General features: G+C 36.4%; 1 protein-coding gene across 1 annotated transcript in view; it reads right to left on the reverse strand.

The window, feature by feature from the left end:
* The window catches only part of ULK4 (unc-51 like kinase 4), a 660,820-nt gene that overhangs the window by 401,288 nt on the left and 237,256 nt on the right, over window positions 1-22,276 (reverse strand). The window contains exons 26-27 of the mRNA XM_044679671.1: window positions 10,887-10,938; window positions 10,688-10,782 (exon numbers count right to left, since the gene is read on the reverse strand). Coding sequence (XP_044535606.1) covers window positions 10,688-10,782; window positions 10,887-10,938 — 147 coding nt within the window. The remainder of the gene's footprint in view (window positions 1-10,687; window positions 10,783-10,886; window positions 10,939-22,276) is intronic.

Below are 22,276 nucleotides of genomic sequence, written 5' to 3' on the forward strand. Positions count from 1 at the left end.
ACAGTTCAATTCTAAAGTCCTCAATATAATTTATGGACAATAATCTGCAATGAGGTCTCATATTATCAAACACTAGAACTGCCTTAACTTTTCTAATGACATTATAAGTCCATTATTAACATAATATGCCAGCCAGAGGCATATACAATTTTGGCCTGAAAGGACATTAGGCAAAACAAGTTATGTTACTGAATTATGATAAAATCAAGGTTCTCCTAGGGAAACAACACACCATAAACTCTCCTTTATGCTTCTTATGTATAAAGAGACCACACACTGTATACTGTGCTAACAAAGAATAGAAGGGGGCAAAAACATTTAGTCTACTGGAGTGTTTTACTTAAGTAAACTCTGAGCCTCAGCTTCCTCATCTGTAAAATGAGGGATTTAGACTAGAAGATTTCAAGTCTCCTATAGATTTAAATCCTATAATGGTCTAAAATAGTGGAAGCACTATTAGATGATTTCCTGGAAAAGGAAATCAAACCACTCCAGTATCTTTATCAAGAAAAATCCAGGGACAGTATTAAAATGATAAAAGATATGGTACTAGAAGATGAGCTCCTCAGGTCGAAAGGTGTCCAACACTCTATTAGGGAAGAGTGGAGAACAATTAAAATTAACTCCAGAAAGAATAAAGTGATTGAGCCAAAGATGAAAGAAAGCTCAGCTATAAGATATATCTGTTGACAAAAGGAAATTCTGATGGAGTAAAGATCAACATTGCATAGAACCTGAGATATAAAATCTAATCATCAAGTTAAGCTGTATATAATCAAACATGATATTAAATGTCTACATCTTGGATGACACTGAACTTAAAGGGATGAGAATGGGTGAATGCAGTTCAGGTGATTGCTAACTGTGCTACTGCAAACAAGAATCCCTTAGAAGAAATGGAGTGGGTCATATAGTCCAAAAGGGTGAGAAAAGTTAGTGGGGTATAATCTCAAAAATGATGGAATGATATCTATTTGAATCCAAGGCAAATCATTTAACATCACAGAAATACAATTATACTCTAGCCACTGATGCCAAAGAGTTCAGAGTTGATCAGATCAACAAAAGCCTACAACATCTTCTAGAAATAATACTGAAAAAAGATGTCATATTAATCATAGGGAATTAGAATGCTAACATAGGAAATTAAAAGATAATTGAAATAACAGGTAAGTTTAGCATTGGAATACAAAATGAAGTAGGGCAAAGACTGATAAAGAGTTTTCTCAAGATAACTTGCCATTTATGTCAAACACTTTCTCAACATTACAAAAGGTGACTCTACACAAGGACATCATCAGATGGTCAATATGGAAATCAAACTGATTATATACTTTACAACCAAAGATGGAGAAGTTCTATAAAGTCAGATAAAATAAATCCTGGAGATGACTGTCGCTCAGATCATTAGCTTCTTATTGCTAAATTCAGACTTAAATTGAAGAAAGTAGGGAAATCCGTCAGACTACATAAGTATGACCTAGATAGCATCCTTTATGAATATGAAGTGAAAGTAATGACTAGATTTAAGGGATGAGATCTAGTAGATAGAATGCTTGAAGAACAATGACAGGGTTCACAACACAGTATAGGAGATAGCAACAAAAAACATCCCAAAGAAAAAGATAAACAAGAAAACAAAGCGGTTGTCTGATGAGGCTTTACAAATATCTTGGAAAAGAAGAAAAGTGAAAAAAAAGAAGGGGAAATATGCAGAATTCCAGAGAATAGGGAGAAAAGGTAAGAAGATTTTCTTAAATGAACAATGTGAAGAAATAGAAAAAACAACAGGATGGGAACAACAGGAGAGCTCATAAAAAATGAAGATATCAAGGGGATATTTCATGAAAAAAATGGGCATCATAAAAGACAAAAATAGTAGGGACTTAAAAGAAGTAGAAGAGATTAAGAAGAGCTGGAAATAATATACAGAAGAACTACACAAGAAAGATCTTAACATCACTGAAAACTATGATAGTGTAGTTACTGATCTTTTAGAGCCTAACATCATTGAGAATGAAGTCAAATGGATCCAAGGAAACTTTGCTAACAATAAGGGCAGAGAAGGTGATGGAATTCCAGCTGAGCTATTTAAAATCTTAAACTATGATGCTGTTAAAGTACTATAATCAATATGTCAGCGAATTTGGAAAGCTCAACAGTGGCTACTAGATTGGAAAAGATCCTATTACACTCCAGTGCTAAAGAAGGGACCAGACCCCTCCAGGTTATCAACAAGATAATTTCACTGATTGGGTTTAAGCACAATAATTCAGATAGAAATCAGCAATCCCTTTGAGACGAGTGAGTTAGAAAAAGCTTTCCTTAACTTGGGGACTCCCAGGCCCCCTGCTTCCCAGCTTCAGGGATATGTTGCCGCCCTTCTCTCATAATGTTAGACACAAAGTAAGGATGGATGGGACACTTATTGACTGCATGACTCTGGGCAAATCACAGCTTCAATTTCTTCATCTATAAAACGGGAATAATAGTAGCATCTACCTTAGAGTTGTGAGGATGGAATGAAATATGTTATGAACCTTCAGAGTTATATAGATGCTAATGCTGCTGCTGGCCTAAGGCCTCAAAAAGTTAACATGTTGTTTTTCTCTTTTCTTTTCGAACATGGTTAAGGCATTTTGAAGCTGACACAAAGCTGAGAGGGACAGCTAACACACTGATCCAAAAAAATCTCAACCGTGTACGATGTTGAGATGAGCTAATAAGATGAAATCTACTAGAGACGAATATAAAATTTTAGATATGCTCAAAACATAAATTTCCTGAGCCTAAGTTGAGGGACCTATAGCTAAACAACAGTTCATTTGAAAAGGTCCTGGGGAAAAAAAGAAAAAAGAAAAAGATCTGGAGTGTTAGTGTACTGGCAGCCCATGGTAAGTCAGTAGTGTGACATAAAACCAAAAGTATGTGATCTTCAACTACATCGAGAGGAAGGATCATTTCAAATGCAACTGTCCAAAATGGAACTTGTTATATTTTCCCTCAAACCCATCCCTGTTTTTATTAAGCACACAAATGCTAGTTGACTGACTAATGTCACACATTGACATCCCTTTCCCCCCGAACTTTCACTATCTCCTTATGGCCTCTATGACAAAGTACACAATTCTCCTCCTGTCACTGAAGGTCTTCCCTCATTTGGCTCCCATCTACCCTTCCAGTCTTATTCTCCATCTTCTCTCTTCACATACTTTCTGCTCTATCTAACTCTCCTGCTAGCTCCTCCTATACACAATATCTCATCTACCACTTTCATTGAACAAATGGTTCTCTTCCCACCCCAATCCCTCGCTCCCTTTACTGCATAGCTCTAAACACTACCACATCATGGGAGGCCTGACTTAATTCCTCCAGTGAAGAGCATATCATCCCACTAGATTTATTTTGTATTCTCTTGTGTATACTTTATATTTCCTTCCTTTCGCACACATTGTATTCTTTCCAGTAAACTATAGGCCCCTTGTGGGCTGGGCTGCTTTGTTTTCCTGTCAACCCAGGAATTCTGAACTTTTTTGTCAGTCATGGAGCCTTATGGAGTTCTGGCGAAGCCCACGGGTTCCATGTCGATCGTATTTTAAGATCACTGAAGGAAATGCTTATTTCAGGGAAAGCTTTGTGAAAATAAACATGACATTTTTCCTCCTCATACAGATTCACAGACCCCCCCCCCCAAATCTATCTGTGGTCGCCTAGTGGAATCCAGCACACCAGATGAAGAACATCGGGCCTAGCCAAGTCCACAGAGTAGGCACTTTAGAGATGATGACTGAACCAGGCCGAAAGTAGCCAGGAGGACAGGCCTGGGGAGGTGAAAGCCATCCGGAACTTTGAAAAGTAGAAAATAAGCAGAGATACATAGACATATCTATATACATAAAAACCTGGTTTCCCTGAATGAGATTTGATATTCAAAGTTTTACAAAGCACCTGCTCCTGCCAAAATATATCAGTAATGCTATTAAGAGATAAATAAAACACTCAAGTTCTAAGGAATGATGAAAACAATATGAAAAAAAATGCTAGCATGTAGATCAGACATATGACATGAGGAGAAAGAAAAAGGCAAATCTTTGAAGGACAGAAAAATAACATTTGAAAATCAGTACAAGAAAAGCAATAAGCAAAAGAACAAGGGATTAGGAATGAAGAGGGTTGGGCTCTTCCATGAACTCCCTGTATCATTTTGAGAGAGCCACTCAAACATTTTGAGCCAAAATTTCTTAGTTATTGAATGATAAAGTTGGACTATGTGTCTCTAGGGTTCCATTTAGACCTAAAATTCTATATGTCTATGATGCAAAATTATGCTAATCTCATAAAAAATATGCAAAATTCATGTAGAATTTAGCCTTCTTTGACAATGTCAATACCTCGTGGTTTTTAGTATGTGTGTGTGTGTGTATATATATATATATATATATATATGTATGTATGTATACTCAGGAGAGGGAGATGCATCATATACCCAGAATTATACTGAAGGTGTAAACCTGTAACTATTTAAAAGAAAAACATTTTAGAATACTGTTTGCCAATAACCAACAAACTTTTCTTTTTTTTAAACCCTTCCCTTCTGCCTTAGAATCAATGCTGTGTGTTGGTTCCAAGGCAGAAGAGTACTAAATGGTAGGCAATGGGGGTTAAGAGACTTGCCCAGGGTCACAAAGCTAGGCCATATTTGAACCCAGGACCTCCCATCTCTATGCCTGGCTCTCAACTCATTGAGCCACTCAGTTGCCCCCAGCAACAAAGTTTTAATTAGTTCTTGAGCCATAAATTAAAGTCTGTATCTACCATGTATGATAAACAGCACAATTTTAACAAACTATCAAAATGCATTTTTTAAAATTTTACACTTAGTTGTTATACAAATTTTTTATTATCTTGGTGTGTCTAAATTATTGTGAGGAAGTAAAACTATCAATTCTACTATTTTATGTACTTATAACTTCAGTGTGGCCAAATATGGAAAATAATGTAAAAATTATATGAAAGTCAAACAAAGACTATACAAAACAGATAGATCAACACTGAAACCTAAATCGGCAAAGTTTGATACACAAGTATTGTCTATCATTTAGTCTTTCTATTTCTGATTGAGTCTGCTTCTCTCTGAATGGCTGCCTATCCCAGGCAGCTATCCACAGGCATTAATGAAGCAGGCAGAAATAGCAGGAGTTATCAGATTGGAAGGAATGTGCCGAGGCCTGGGGCCTGCTCATGGAGGCCTGGGCTTACAGCTCATCTGCATCTGGGAGGCTGGGGAGGACAAGGAACACTCTGCTTCTTTCAAACTCTTGGGACTTGGAAAATTCCTGCAGCCTGAGCCCAGAGTTCATCTCTTACAAAGCCCCACTAAGGCCTTGTGGTCCTTCCTGAATTAGACCCTGATCCAATTGTGACACCACCTTCCACTTGTGATGCTGTCCCTTGAGCTCTTCTGTTTCTGTTCTCCTTCTGCATCAGAATCCAGGGGTCTCCTCCCACTCACTCAAAAAACCAGGAAGGGTTCAATCATCCCTAAGGACCCTGCTTTGTTGCTGCCCTGACCCAGACAGGGCTTAGGAACAGGAGCAGAAGTAAAGAGGAAAGTATGATGACAAATCTTAATCATTGCTCAAACTTTTTCTTTTTAGTTCGTCATTTTGTAGAATTATGGGACGGATCCAAGTGAGCCTACGCAATGCATCCTCCAACTGTTTGTGTGCTTGTGAAAATTCACAAAGAGGAGGCTTTTATGCTGACCATGAACTGAGAAAGTTAAAGTATACAGAAAAAAAAATTTTTTAAAAGGATCCATTTAAAAACAAATATAAGAAGAGTAATGACCAAAAGAACACTGGTTTAAAAATCATGAGACCTGGACTCCTGATTCATGGTTTATTAAGTAGAAACACCCTGATTTACTAGTAAAAAGGCAGTGTTTAGATTGGCACAGTTCAAATGACCAAATGTCAAATGGATAATGGATAAAATCATCAAATATAGTTTAAGTAAATGAGTTTTACTTTTAAGATAGCTATTAATCATGACTTTAAATATAAAACTTTAATGTCACAAAGAAAATGTTTACAGACTAAACTTGACAATACTCAAATAGATCACCTACTAAAGTCCTGTCCTTTTGATGCTTTCTTTTAAGGAATAATAATGGAACCTCATTTTTTTTTGTTTATTTTGAGACTAATAATAATACCGATAGAATCAATTTAGAAATGTCTCCTCCCAATTGCTATGACTTGATTTTGACAAAAATTAATGTCTACAACATACTCAGTCCTAACCAACTTAGTTTTAATAATCTACTCATTATTTTCTAGCACAAGGTGTCCAATTTTAAGACCTACAAAAGAATAAGATTTTTATTATCTCCTTAATATAAGCAGGAGTTATAGTCAAAAAGTTTCTCAGTTGGTTGTTCAAAATTTTACTGAAATTTCCCATGGAAACAATGTTAATATGGGGATTGGGGGGGTGGGGTCCATCAATAAAAGCCAATTCAGCTGATCATATGAGGTACTGGCTCTGTCCCTAATCAGGTGCATGACTCTGGCCAAACCACTTAACTGTTTGGGCCTCGATATCCTAATTCACCAAAAGGGGGTTGGGAGGGCATGTGGTTAGGCCAGAATAAATTCAGCTCAAGAAATATACATGAAGCCCTTTCTATTTCCATATTATTGCCCTCAAGGAATCTGGAATCTTGATCATCACTAAAATTCTGTGATTTATCATCATGATCTACTCTACCAAAAGCACCCCAGAAGAGGCATCAACCTTCTGTAGGAAAATGAGTTTAGAGTTCCAACCTAGAAGATGAGGAACATATATCTTCCCTCTCTCACTTCCAAACCACTGACAACAGATCCTATGGTCAGGGACTATATGGAATTGTCACTGTTCAGACATTTCATCTGTGTCCAACCCTTTGTGATTCCATTGGGGTTTTCTTAACAAAGATGCTGGAGGCGTTTGCCATTCCCTTCTCCAGCTCATTTTATAGATGAGGAAGCTGAGGAGAACAAGTTAAGTACCTTGGCCAGGCTCCCCCAGGCAGATCTGTACTCAGAGAGAGGAGTTTTCTTGACTCCAGGCTGTGCCCCCTCATTTCCCTAATGTAAGGATGCACAAGGGGAGATGTGGAGGGCTGTTGGAAGTACAGAAGCAAAGAGCTGCAGACAGCCAGGTCTCCTGTTGCTTTAAACCCTTGAAGGCCCTTTTCAGGGCAGCCTGACTTGCTGGTCAGCCTCTTTTATTCTTCCCCAAGCCACCAGGATTGAACTCTGTCCCCTCGTGTGGCCTGTTGCTTCTAAGCAGGGCTTATTTACCTCCCTGACTTTCATCTTGCCACTAGATTTGGATGACTCTCGAAGGGACAGAAAGTTTGACTCCTCATGGGGGCACTGCCTCACTTAATCCAGCAGCTTACATACAAGCCAAGACATCACCCCATGATGTCACGGGTCCTCTTCGAAACAAAGGATGAACATTTATCACCCAACATTGCTGCCCAACCAGAGCACTGAAAATTAAACTGTGGAGTTTTAGGTGCTAAAATAGAAAGAAAAACACCACTCCCATCCCCACTCCTGCTATCCCAAGCCACAAATTAATTCTGTTGCTTTGCTTCCCCTCACTGAGGGAGGAACTTAAATTTAAAGATGGTTCAGACCTCCAGTAACATACAAATCCATGCATTTTTGTTAATGGTAGGCCTTTAGAGAGAAAAGACCACAGTGAAGTGAAGCTGCGTTTGAGAGGAAATTCGGGCTCAACCCTGGCTCACCCAACCAACACCAGTGCCCAGATAAGCACCATAAAGGCAAAGAAGAAAACAAAAGAAATGGGCCTTGGGAGAGAAGGCAGTCTGAAGAAACTGAGGCTGAAAGTAGAGAGGCTGGCCTCATTGATAGAGGAAGGGTAGACATTCATATCCAAGGGGCATTATGAGTCAAAGGTACAAAGAGCTAGGGGCTATCTTCAACTTAATAAACGTTTCAATCCCATAATAAAGGTCCTAGCCTTCTACACATTGTGAAGCAGAAAACATGACATAAGAAAATATTCAGTAGATGGACCATCAAAACCAAATTGGTCAGAAGTAGGTAATAGGTAGAATCCATTCTTGGACTTAGTTTTTTAGCTGTTATGGAAAAATATTTTGGATAGATTAATTTGTCCAATTCTTCTAATATAGAGATCACCGTTCTGCCTTTTTTTCCTTTTTTTCTTTTTTTTTTTTTGAACTGATGGCCATCCTGGGAAAATTTTTCAATAAAAACAAAACCAGTCTGATACTTTTTACTGCTCTCTAAATCACACTAATTGTTCCCAACCTTATCTAATTAAACTATGCTGAAATCTGGGAACAATCTGAGAGAAGCACTTCTGGTCAATATGAAGGATATCCTTTAACCACTTCTGTAAAATCAAGTATTGCTTTGGATCCTTTAATATGGCTTACTTTAACTTTTCAAATGGCATTTACTATGTTTCTTTTCCACAGGAGGGCATTTATATTCATGGATTCCAGTCATGTTCCCGAAGAGGTAATTAGATGATATCCCATGAGTTACAGCATTCTAAAAATATTTTGTATGCATCATATAAGATGAAGCAACAGTTTTCTCCACAATAATGCAGGCTGTATATCAAATAATTAGTATGCCAGAGTCTCTTCATCTGGTAATAAACTAATTAAGCTTCAAGTTAAATGGAAGACATAGTTACTGAAAGAATTTCCAACTTAACTCATTAAATTCAGGACATTTTTCATTAAGGCAGCATATTTAAGACAATAACTGGGTGACTAAAGATTCACTGGAAGAAGGAAGAATTGCTATGGAAATGAACTAGGAAGGTTGGTGATAATTTCCCACATACCAAAAATAATTCTTCCTTATCACCAAAATAAGGCGAGGGACTGGAATCTTCTTTCACGGGTAGAGAGAAATGCGCCAACAAGAAACTTCCTCTACCAATGTAGAAGTACCAATGTCCTTCTTCTTTCTACAATCAGTCTTGGACAGATTCTTCAGAAACAAACTCCTTAAGTGAGGCCCATGGGTCAAAGAGCCACCACGTATCAGAATGGGGCCTTGATGCTACAGATGCTTCCTGTAGGGGAGGACTACTCTCCATCCACTCTAGCCAGATTGGTAGTAAACGTGAGTGTATAAACATATATGCCACTTTATGAGCTTTCCTCATTTCAGAACCACACAAGAATGGCAATGAAAATGTTACAACCTCCCTTCCAAAGAATTAAAATCTAAGACTCAGGGAAAGGCAATGAGGTATCCCAATAAGGCAGCATTTCAAAGAAAAGTAAAGAGAAGTAACATTTAAAGGAAGAAAAAGAAAAGGGAAGGAGGAGGCTGATTAAAATAAGAACTGACATGAGCCATGGATGCAACTTTAATCTAAAATGGACCCAAAAAGTTTTTAGTTAATATCTTATATATCCCATTTCTTTAGATCTCAGCTGGAGCTAGACAGAGAAACAGAAAAACTGAAGAAGCCCAAAGCATATGGAAATTCCAAGAGGTTCTCTTCCTAGACTTATCTACCAAAGGGGCTCATATCCACACTTCAAAAAGTCTTAAATATTTTAGAGCTTTTCGTTATCAGCAAGAGGGCCTAAAAGCATGAGCCTGGGTCACTGTTCATCATATCCTCCTCCTTCTCATCTTCATCATTATCTTTCTATAAAATGCTGTTTTTCTAAAATACCAAGATGAAGAAAAATGAGAGAAAAGAGAGAGAGAGAGAGAGAGAGAGAGAGAGAGAGAGAGAGAGAATGAAAATGAGAGCTTGATAAATATAAAAGAATTGTGAAAACTACCAAAGAGATATTTTCACATATTTTGGTAGGATGAAAGGTAAAACAAGAAAGACTTAAAGCATTAGTGTGTTTGCCAAGTTTGGGGGAACACAGATGTTGTAGAATAGTACACCTAGCACATAGTAGGTATTTAATAAAAGTTTTGTCGATTGACATTACTAATATTTAAGAATAGATAGTTAAGAAGCAATGTAGTCTTCTAAATCATACCAAGAATACCTGTAGTATTAATGGGCAATTAAAATGCCCTAGCAAGGCAAAGATTTTAGCTAGCATTCCTATAAAAAAGGCCAGAGACATTATAATCTGGTAGTTTGCTTTATCTTTTGCATATCACTGCTTTTTCCTAACTGAATTTTCCTAGCAATATGCATATTTTCTAAACCTCAATCATCATTAAGTTCTCTAATTCCTAGTTTTCACAAGTTCCTATAAAAAACATTTCATGCTGCTGGCCACAGATTAGAGGCTAAATGTTATTTATGGAGTATGAAATGAGTATAAGAGGGAAGGAAGCTATGAGATAGAATGAGAAAAAGGGTTCTGTAAACTCCATGAGGGAAGGAACATATCTTACTCATTTTCATCTCATCTAGTACCACGTAGATTGTCTTAGAGGAAGTCAATAAATGTTTGTGGAATTTAAATCCAAAAGTCCCATTGAGTTCCAGCATGACCCAGAACACACTAAGACTTTTTTTTTTAAATTTATGACACAATCCTAACTTAAAATTGCATCACATGGAAGTTCTGCAACCCACACCACTATGAGGAATTTACTCAATGAATAAAGTACTTTTTTCAAAAATTGTCAGAATTTACCGTAGAACGAAAATATGTCAGCAAGACTGGGTGTTGCGTTACTGCTTCAAAAGCTAATAAAGTAATTTTGATCAATTCTTCCGATGCTGTTGGACCTGGGAATAAAATAATCATTACATGTCTGTTATTGTGACACAAAATATAGTATCAAATATACTTTAAGTGAAGAGGGGGAAAAGTATCTTCATTAAATACTTACCTATGGCTCCATCTATATTGGTCTCTCCTGAGTCTATAGACTTAATATGATTCTGTAAAAAAAAAAAAAAAAAAAAAAAAAAAGTTGAAATTAACATTGCTCCCAAAATATCTGTGATTAATGCTGATCTTTCTTCTTAAATAAACAGTTACCTGACAACGTTAAGTACTATCTACATAGATAAATGTTTAGATCAATATGCTATGCTATCCAGGACCACAATATATTTCTATACACATATACATATATACATACATATCTATACTTTTTGAGTATCTATAGCATACTATCCAGGACCATTTATATATACACATATAATAAATATGTACTAAAACACACATATATATATGTATATATGTGTATGTATACTATACATATATACATGTGTATATCTACATTTAAAATATGTATATATAAATATGTCTATATCTACATTTACAAATATCAGAGAGCCAAGCATCTGGGCTGAAGGAGTTTGAGTGTAATGCTTGGAAAAAAACACAAAAGTAACAAATAGAAGAACTTTTACCTAAAATAAAAGCCTAACTTACTGATGCGTCATTAAAGTATTTGGTGTCTGACTCCTCTTAAACAAAAGTTGGCCAGTCTATAGAGAGACCTATGAATCCCTAAGTTATGGGAATAGGTATATGAGCAGAAGTAATAAATGAAGATTAAAGCCAATATGCCCAAAATGACAGCATCAGGCAGAAGTATGAATACATTTGTGACTACATTTCTCAAAAGCAGTCCATTGAGTGAGATGATATTTAGCAAATGTCCACCATCTGCAGAATTGAGCACCAGGGGCTATAAGGAGATTTTTTTCAAAAACCAATGATAGGTATAGGAATTGGTAATATAAAAACTTGAATAAAAAGAAACCATAAACTTTTAATCTACTGAGGTTTGAGGGAATTATGAGCATTTGCCTAAAAAGACTCTAGAACCAATGAAGAAGAAGCTGAGTGGGGATGGAGGAGGCAGCCTATACCACTTGAGAGGATATGAATTTTAAGTTTAAAGGAGAAAGGGAAATGTTGTGGCAAAGAACTACAAAAAAACATCCTAGGTAAGGGAAGCAGGTAAGTGAAGGATCAGGGCCAAGATGTAATGATGCAGATTTGTTTGAATGGAAGGAGTTCCAAAACTAAGGACTAACAAGTGAGAACAGTTACCTGGAAATTGTGATTATCTGTAATAATAAGAAAGGATTACCAGAAAGAATCAGCAATATCTGATTCAGGTTGCAGACCATAGCAAAGACCATAGCAAGGGAGGGAGGACTGACCAGAGGACAGAAAAATCTGCTCTAACAACACCACTGATGATAAACAGCCTTAGAAGCAAGTATGAGAGCTCACAGCTAATGTTCTCACTCCTCCCTTTAAACAGGATCCTCAAAAAGTGGAGCAAAAACAAAGAACAATTTTTTGCATTCCTATAAGGAAGCTGCTAGAAGGAGGGAAATACAATGGTTATTTCCACCAGCCAATAGGAGCTTCCAAAGTGACACAGTATTATTTATGCCCCAGGTACAAGATTCTTCAATGGCCCCACTGAGAAGCAGGGAGAATGAAATATTAATGATTTGGGACAAGTAAATGCTAAACTGGTATTCCTAAAGTTCTCCTATCCTTTAATTTATTTCTGCTCTTCTGATTTCACTTTTTTGCCAGGATGTGACTTTCATGAACGATAGAAAGGACACACTACTGATTTCTAGTTACCAGTAAGGGAGCAATCACATCCACAATTTATTTTGCCATCCATTATATATCTAAGAGAAGAATATGCTGTAAATAATACTGTGGGTTTATACATGATATTTTTAGGTCTTGTCTTTTTCTGATTTGACAATCTCATAAGTCAGAAAGAAGTCACTGAATGCTCTGGGCTAATATAATAATTGATCCAACAGAGAAATAACATTTTTCATACTCATATGGCAATACTGTGAGTTATTCGGTAGTTCATTTTATCTCTTCTATCAAACAAGTTTATTTATTCCTATGCATACCAGATCAGCAGAGTGGAGAAACTAGACAGCAATTGTTGGAGTTAGGGAGTTTGGGTCTCTGACACACACTAGCTGCATGTACCTGGACAAGCCATGAAGTAACCGGGGCAATTTTCTAAGTCTCTACATTATAGAACTGATCTGCATTGGTCAAAAGCATTTTCTCACCATGGAATTCCCTACACAAGTGAAATCACAGACCCATATAAGTAAACAAATGGATTTTAATTTTTCCAAACAAATTAGAAGAACAGTTTAAGGGACCTATCCAATATAACTGAGTAGAGAGGACATGGGAACAAAAGTTAACATTCCTGGGTTTCCTCTCTTTGTTGCTGGGCAGTTGTGACTTCTGGTGAGATAGCTGACCTCCACCTCATTTCTATCATTTCCAAAATGGAGCTAGTAATACATGTTCTACCAACCAATAGGTTTATTATAAGGATCAATTAAGTTAATATCTGTGAAAACACATTAAAAAGTCTAATGTGCTAAGTAAAGGGACACTGAAACTTCATCTCCCAACTCCCTGCTGGTCATCTTGACCCAAAATACTTTTATGGTTAATATTAAACACCGAGTTCACTGGGGTTTAGTGAAAGGGGAAAAGGAAGACTGCTTGGGCAAGGGATAACTGATTAAGAACAAATACCAATGGGGAATCACCTATATACCCACAAACACAGGACTGGGGAAAATGAGTAACACCTTATATGGAGGAATAGCCGTTAAATCAGCTAAGCAGTGAGCCAGACTCCAGTCAGCTGGGGAATTACAATAAATCCTTATATAACTTAACTATGGTACTTCTAGGGTTAAGGAGAACAGACAATGCAGGGAACAATAATTTATTAAAGTAAAGAGGTTAGGGAGATGGGGTAAATAGGGAATTCCTTAACTGGGGTTAACTATGGATCAGAAACAAGGGAAATGGATCACTACTCTAAAACCCTAACACTAACTAGATCCAAGCAGGATAGGATCTTACTCCTTGGGTCTTTGTCCCTCCAGCAGTGATCTCAGCTGTCCTAAGGTCCCAGACGAAAACCAGCCAGCAAATCCAAAATCCAACCCAAGAGCTGTCCACACTTGGAAGTCCACCTTCCAAACTGCAAACCACGCTCCAGGCCACAAAGTAGATGGGATGGTCCTTGAGTAGTACAAAATACCTGCTTCCTCTCTAATGGCAGCAACCAACAGACTCAGACCCTTGAGTCTCACCTGCAGAGTTCTAGAATGTTCTGCTCATCCATCCTGCTTTGCACAACTTTTCTCTATTTATACTTAAAAATGCTATTTCCTTATGACAATACTTACCAGCGTCCAAACCCAAATGATGAAAACACAACTCTGCCTTCTTCACAGCCCCAAAGCTACTCTTTGTGCAAATTTTTCTATTACTATTGAAGACACCACAATCCACCCAGCAATTAAGGCTTACACCCTTCAGATATGCTGGACTCTTCTCCCAGCAGCTACAAAGTCTTGTTGCATTGACCTCCCCAATCTAGGCCCTTCCTGTCTTACAGGCTTCTCATACTGGATTCTGCTCTAGGCTCTACCTTCCAGAAATGCTGGCCAGTTTCTTTAAACATGATCCTCCATCTCCTCTCTGTGTCTTTGCATCTGCTACCCAGCAGGTCTAGAGTGCTTGACACAACAGTTCCCTCTACTTCTTAATTTCCCTGAATTCCTTCAAAACAGCTCAAATTCCGGGTATTCCAGGGAACTTTTCCAGTCACCCTCAGTGGCGAACCTCTCCCTCTCTCCAAGTCCTTCCATCTACTCTGTATATCAGATATATTCCTACTTACTTATTTCATGTCAACTCCATTAGAATTGTAAGCTTGAGGGCAGAGATGTTTTTTAAGATTTCCTGATATCTAGTTCTTAGCACAAGGCCTGACACAGTCAGAATTTAATAAACACTTGAACTTATTTGGCATATCAAAAAAAATTGCAAGGATCCTTGTACATTGGACAGACTCCATGTAAAAAATTTATGAGTGGATATGGACACGCATCACAAGAATGGGCAGACAAGTTAGCTGTGGGGGAATAGGACTACATTCATTGGAATTTGGCAGATTGTCTGTTGTACATCTTACTGGAACATAAGGCAGAGGCCCAGGGATGGGAGGTCCCAAGTTCAAATATACCCTCAGGCATTTCCTAGGTTTGTGACCTTGGGCTAGTCATTTAATCTCAATGGTCCAGCCTCTTCTGCTTTACTGCCTTAAAATACAATCAATTTTAAGACAGGAGGTAAGGGTTTAAGAAAAAATAATAATAATTGCTTGCATTTATGATTATTAATTATAAGGACCTATCCTGTAATCTCTATTAAAATTATATGAAATTATAGGAATGTGTTTTCTTTCTTTTTTTTTAATTTAAAAATTAGTCTTCCTGATTGGAACTGGGAATTCCATTTTTCCTCAAAACTTAAATAATGCTGAACTTTTGGAGGGTTCCAAGTAAAAATCAATCATCTCTTGTTTGTGGATTAATCTAACCAGAAGATGAAGAGCAAATATTCCAAAATGGTCTTCTCTAGTTCATTAATCAAGTGAAACTGTGAAAATGTTAATGTTAATCATAATGAAAAAAATGTAGTACAGCATTATGTCCCCCAAATCTGTCCACAATATCAAAATCTCTTATTAACCAACATAACCTAACTCAAGTCCCTGAGAACTATACTTACTCAGGTTAACATACCTTCTAATATTTTATTGTAAAGATTTCAATTAAATACAAATAAACCAACATTTATTAAGCACCAACTATATGCCAGGCACAGTATGAGGGGCTGGTAATTCCAGGACTATAAAGAAGTAGCTTATATTTTACAAGACATAAATGAGGAAGATGAAAAGAATGTGATTTTTTGAAGAAGAAACTGTCAATACTTAGGGGATCTATAATAGTTTTAGAGAGGTGGTAATACTCTCATAGGGGCACTACAAGTGTAGGAGTAGCTTTTTCAAGGACAAAGAGGCAGAAGATGGAGCACTAAGCTCAGATAACAGCCATCACTCAGCCAGTCTGGCTGGAATGTAGCCCAATAATGCCATGCAGGACTTTAAATGACAAGCTGAGGAGTGTATATATCATCCTACAGGCAATAGGGTGTTTGACACTGCAGTGTGAGAGTTTTAGGCTTGGGAGGGCTCAGGGAAGGAAGGAATACAGAGAGCCAAGCATCTCGGCTGAGGGAGTTTGAGGGGAATTCTCCTGTAAGGATGCCAGTAAAAAAAAAGGAGTCATGTACTAAGCCTAGTTCATGTTCCTCTTTCCCTACCCACAGGGATTGGTAAGAGCACTTGAACAAGGCCAATTCATAGCTACTTATTAAAAAATGTTATTTATTTAGTTAGTTAAATATTACCTAGTAACATATAAAAATTATATAAATCTTTTCTAAAAGATTTTGAGTTCAAAGTTCTTTCCCTCCTACCAAATCTTCCTCTTCCTTAAGAAGACAATTTCATATCAATTATGTATGTGAAGTCATTGGAGGCATATTTCCACATTAGCCATTATGCAAAAGAAAACACAAAGTAAAATAATATAAAGAAAGAAAGCAAAATAAAGTCTACTTCAATTGGTATTCAGAATTGATCAGTTTCTTCCATGGCAGTGGATAGTCTTTTTTGCTATGAATCTCTTGGGGTTGTTTTGAATCCTTGCATTGTTGAAAATAGTTAAGTCATTAAAAATTGATGATTATAAAATGTTCTCATTGTTCTGCTCACTTCATTTTTTATCAGTTCATACAAGTCTTCCCAGGTTTTTCTGAGACAATCCAGCTCATCATTTCCTTTCTTTTTATAACTTTTTAAAAAGTTTTTCAATTACATGTAGAAAAAATTTTTATAATTGTTATCTGACATTTTGCAATTTAGATTCTCTCCTTCCCTTCTTCCCCTTTCCCCACCACAAGGAAGTAATAGTTTGATATAGTTTACATTAGTCATATCATGTAATACATATTTCCATATTCCTCATGCTATGAAAGAATATGCAAATCACAATACAAAGAAAACTCATGGTGGAAATAAAGTGAATGATGGCATGCTGTGATCTGCAATCAGACTCCAACAGTTCCTTCTATGGCTGTGGATTCTTTGCCACCACAAAAAGCTGCTGTAGATATTTTTCTACAAAGATATTTTCCTCTCTTTTCTTTGATCTCTTTGGAACACAGACCTAATAGTGATATTATTGGATCAAAGGGTCAGAGTATATAGCCCTTTGGATGTATTCCAAATTGTTCTCCAAAATGGATGGATTAGCTCACAAACTCTACCAACATGACATCAGTATCCCAATTTTTCTACATTCCACCCCATCCCAGCACTTGTCATATTCCTTTTCTGTCATGTTAGCCAATCTGATAGGTATGAAATATTACCTCAGAGCTATTCTAATTTGCATTTCTCTAATCAATAGTTATATTGAGCATTTTTTCATGTAATGATAGCATTGGTTTCTTCTGCTGAAAACTTCCTGTCCATATTCTTTTACCATTTAAAAACTAAGGAAAGGCTCTTATTAAAAAATTGGTTCACAGGAGAACTTTATACACAGAGACTGAAACACTGTGGCACAATTGAATGTAATGGACTTCTCTACTAGCAGCAATGCAATGACTCAGGGCAATTTTGAGGGACTTATGAGAAAGAACGCTATTCAAATCCAGATATAGAACTGTGGGAGAAGAAAAAATAGAAGAAAAACAACTGATTGATCACATGGGTTGATAGGGATATGATTGGGGATGTAGACTCTAAGTGATCACCCTAATACAATTATTAATAATATGTAAATGGGTCTTGATCAATGACACATGTAAAACCCAGTAGAATTGCTCATTGGCTATGGGAGAGGGGTAGGAAGAGGGGAGGGAAAGAACATGATTTGTGTGACCATGGAAAAATAGTCTAAATAAATTAATTAAATAAAACTTGTAAATTAAAAAAAATTTGGTTCAGTTCCCTAATATTTGAGCAAAGAGGCCTTTAAAAGAGAAACTTCCTATTAAAAATCTTTTCCTAGATAGTCATTTTTCTTCAAATTTTGCCTGATCGGTTTTGGTACTGCAAAAGTTTTTTAATTCATATAATGAAAATTATCTACTTTATTTTTCATGATCTATTCTATTTCTATTTTCATCTTTAAATCTTCCTTTAGATTTGACAGGTATGTTTTTTCATGCTCCTCTAATGTATTTATGTCATTCTTTTGTCTAAATCTATCCTTTTTGACCTTATGTTGGTATATGGTGTGATATAATGATCTATCCTTAGTTTTTGCCAAACTGCTTTCCAGTTTTTCTGGCAAATTTGTCAAATAATGAATCTTTACTCCAAAAGTTGAATCTTTGGATGCATCAAACATTAGATTGGCTATTTACTACTGTGTATTGTGTACTATGAGGGGATGAAGGGATGAAGGTAGAAGGATTGGAGGAATGGGAGAAAGGAGAGAGGAAGGTAGAGGAAGGGAAATGAAAGCAGCTGCCCCAGCCTGGGCAGGGGGAAATTGACCAGACCCCTTCAGGGCTCAAATAAAAGATCAGAGAGCAACTTTAGGGTTTAAAATAGCTAGGTTTTATTTAAATCAGAAAGCAGAAGGTCTAGGAAAAACTAGGAGGTAGATAGAAAGGGGAAAAGGGGCCAAGAGAAAGAGATCAGGATCGGAGAGCCTCCAGGCTCAAGAGAGGGAAAAGGTGCCAAGCTCTCTTTTATACTTTCTCCAACACCTCCCACAAAGGAAGTGGGAGATGGGGGGGGGGAGAGGGAGGGAGTTGTAGAAGGGAGTCCTGGGAGTTGTAGTCTCCCAGGGCTTACAATAATTTTAAATGCCACAATACTTAATCTATTCCATTGATCTATCACTTTCTTGGTCAATATCAGATTGTTTGATCATTACCACTTTGTAATATAATTTGAAATCTAAAATTTCTAAGGCTTTAATATTTTTCCTTAATTCCTTATATAATTCCTTAATAATTTTTCCACTGATCTCCTTGATATTTTTTATCTTTTGCTGTTCCAGATGAATTTTGTTAATAATTTTTCTAGCTCAATAAAATAACTATGGTAGTTTGATTGCTATGGCACTGTATAAGTAAATTAACTCAGGTAGAAATGTAATTTTTCTTATACTGGCTTGGCCAAGTCATGACCAATTAATATTTCTCCAGTTTAGATCTGTCTTTGTTTCTGTGAAGAGTTTTTCTGTAATTGTGTTCTTATAAAGTTCCTGGGTTTGTCTTGACAGGTAGACCCCCAAATTTTTAATACTGTCAACAGTTATTTTAAATGGAATTTCTCTTTCTATTCTTTCCTTTTTTGTAGTAAATGGGAAGTAAAATGAGAAAAGTGGGCTTATTTTAAATCCTATAACTCTGCTGAAGTTGTTAATTATTTCAAGTAGATTTTTGTTTGATTCTCTAAGTTTATCATCATGTCATCTGCAATAAGTGATAGCTTTGTATTCTCACTGCCTATTTTTATTACTTCCATTTCCTTGTATTATTACTATAGCAAGTATTTCTAATACAAAATTGAACAATAGTGGGTGTAATGTCTCATTCCTGATCTTACTGCAAAGGCTTCAAATTTTTCCCCATTATAAATAATGCTTGTTCTTGTGGGAGGCCAATAAGAGAAACAGTCTCAAATAAGTAAAAATCTGAGACTCCTCTTTTAACTCCTTATCAGATCCACACATTTTCTTATTGAAAAAAACATTATAGTCTCATTGGAAAACTTTAAGTTCCTAGCAAACCAGAAGTTAAGAGGTTAACAGTTTTTCTTTAAGACAGAAATGCAGAAAATTAAGCTCAAAACTGTTCTTAGACAGTCAAGGTCAAAACTGGACAAAAGTTAGGCAAGACTCATCCAGCAGGTGCTTTCCTCCCGATAAGGTATAAGACTCAGCCTTGGGACTTTTTCCTCATCCAGCATTATCTTCAAGAGAAAATTCTTTGTAAAACCATAATTTTATTGTGCTTTAATATGATGTAATTTGTAATTTCTGTGCAATTGCAAAGTTCTGGGGGTTCTTTTGTGTGAAATGAGCCTGAAAAATCTATATAAATAAAACTCTAAGCTGCTGGTGAAGGAGAAGCAGCTATGAGCTAACAGAAAAATCTCCTGTGTCCTTTTACTTTCTTATCAGCTAAGCAGTCCTTATCAGATTATCTGGAGATGTTGGATAGCTTTCAACATATTGACATGTAGATCTGATAAGGAGTCAAAAGAGGAGTCTCAGATTTTTACCTATTTGAGACTATTCCTCTTATTGGCCTTCCACAACTACTTAGCATTTTAAGAAAAACTCTATTGATTCCCTTGCTTTCTAGTGTTTTTAATATGAACAGGTGTTATATTTTGTGAAAGGTTTTTTCCTGTATCTATTGATATAATCCTATGATTTTTGTCGTTTTTGTTGCTGGTGTAGTCAGTTATGCTGATAGTTTTCCTAATATCAAATAGCTCTGAATTTCTGGTATAAATCCCATCTATCTTTAGTGTAAGCTTTGTGATATATTACTATAATCTCCTCGCCAGTATTTTATTTAAAATTTAAGCATTTATATTCATTAAAGGAATTGTTTTATGGTTTTCTTTATGGTTTTTGCTTTCTCTAGTTTAGCTATCAAAATTATATTTGTGTCATAAAAGAAATTTGGTAGGACTCCATTTTAATTTTTTCCAAATAGTTTACATAGCATTAGAATCAACTGTTCCTTTAATGTTTGGTAGAATTCACTAGGTGGTCTAGGGTGTATTGGGCTAAGAGTCAGAAAGAACTGAATTCAACTAGTGTGTGACTGACTCTAGGCAAGCTACTTAACTCTTTTTGTGTCACTTTCCTCAACTGTTAAATTATTTGGAGAAGGAAAGAACAAACTACTCCAATATCTATACCACGAAAACCACAAAAGAGGTCACAAAGAGTTAAATATTAATGAAAATAACTAAACAACAAGAATTCACTTGTAAATCTATCTGGTCCTGATTATTTTTTTAAGGGAACTCACTGATAGCTTATTCAATTACATTGTCTAAAATGGTTATTTAAATATTATATTATTTTTTCTGTTATTCTGGTCAGTTTATGATTTTGTAAATATTTATGCATTTCAGTCAGTTTTATTGGCATATAATTGAGCAAACTAACATTGCCTTAACAGCATTTTCATTGGTAGTACATTTGCCCTTTTCATTTTGAATACTGGTAATTTGGTTTTCTTCTTTTCAAATCAAATTAATTAATGGGCTATCTTTTTTTAATGACCTAGTTTTATTTAATAGTTTAATAGTTTTCTAACTTTTGATTTTATTTATGCTCTTTTGACTTTCAAGATTTAAGTTTTGTTGATTAATTGGTGATTTTTAACTTGTTCGTTTTCTAGTTTTTTAATTACATGCCCATTTTATTGACCTGATCTTTCTCTTTAATTGATATGTACATTTAGAGATATAAATATAAATGTTAGTATTGTTTTGGTGGTATCTCACAAATTTTTTTTAGTTTTTTTTATTTATTTATTTTAACATTTATTAATAATCATTTTTAACATGGTTACATGTTTCATGCTCCTATTTTCCCCTTCACCCCCCGCACTCCCCCCACCCATGGCCGACGCACTTTTCCACTGGTTTTGTCATGTGTCCTTGATCAAGACCAATTTCTGAATTGTTGGTGGTTGCATTGGTGTGGTAGTTTCGAGTCCACACCCTCAATCATGTCCTCCCCGACCCATGCGTTCAAGCAGTTGCTTTTCTTATATGTTTCCTCTCCTGCAGTCCTTCCTCTGAATGTGGGTAACATTCTTTACCATAAATCCCTCAGAATTGTCCTGGGTCATTGCATTGCTGCTGGTACAGAAGCCCATTACATTCAATTTTACCACAGTATGTCAGTCTCTGTGTACAATGTTCTTTTGGCTCTGCTCCTTTCGCTCTGCATCAGTTCCCGGAGGTCTCTCCAGTTCGCCTGGAACTCCTCCAGTTTATTATTCCTTTTAGCACAATAGTATTCCATCACCCGCATATACCACAGTTTGTTCAGCCATTCCCCAATTGAAGGACATACCCTCCTTTTCCAGTTTTTTGCCACCACAAAAAGCGCAGCTATAAATATTTTTGTACATGTCTGTTTATCTATGATCTCTTTGGGGTACAAACCCAACAATGGTATGGCTGGGTCAAAGGGCAGGCATTCTTTTATAGCCCTTTGAGCATGATTCCAAATTGCCTGCCAGAATGGCTGGATCAGTTCACAACTCCACCAGCAATGCATTAATGTCCCAATTTTGTCACATCCCCTCCAACATTCATTACTCTCCCCT

The sequence above is a fragment of the Gracilinanus agilis genome, chromosome 5, assembly GCF_016433145.1.
Source record: "Gracilinanus agilis isolate LMUSP501 chromosome 5, AgileGrace, whole genome shotgun sequence".
NCBI lineage: Eukaryota > Metazoa > Chordata > Mammalia > Didelphimorphia > Didelphidae > Gracilinanus > Gracilinanus agilis.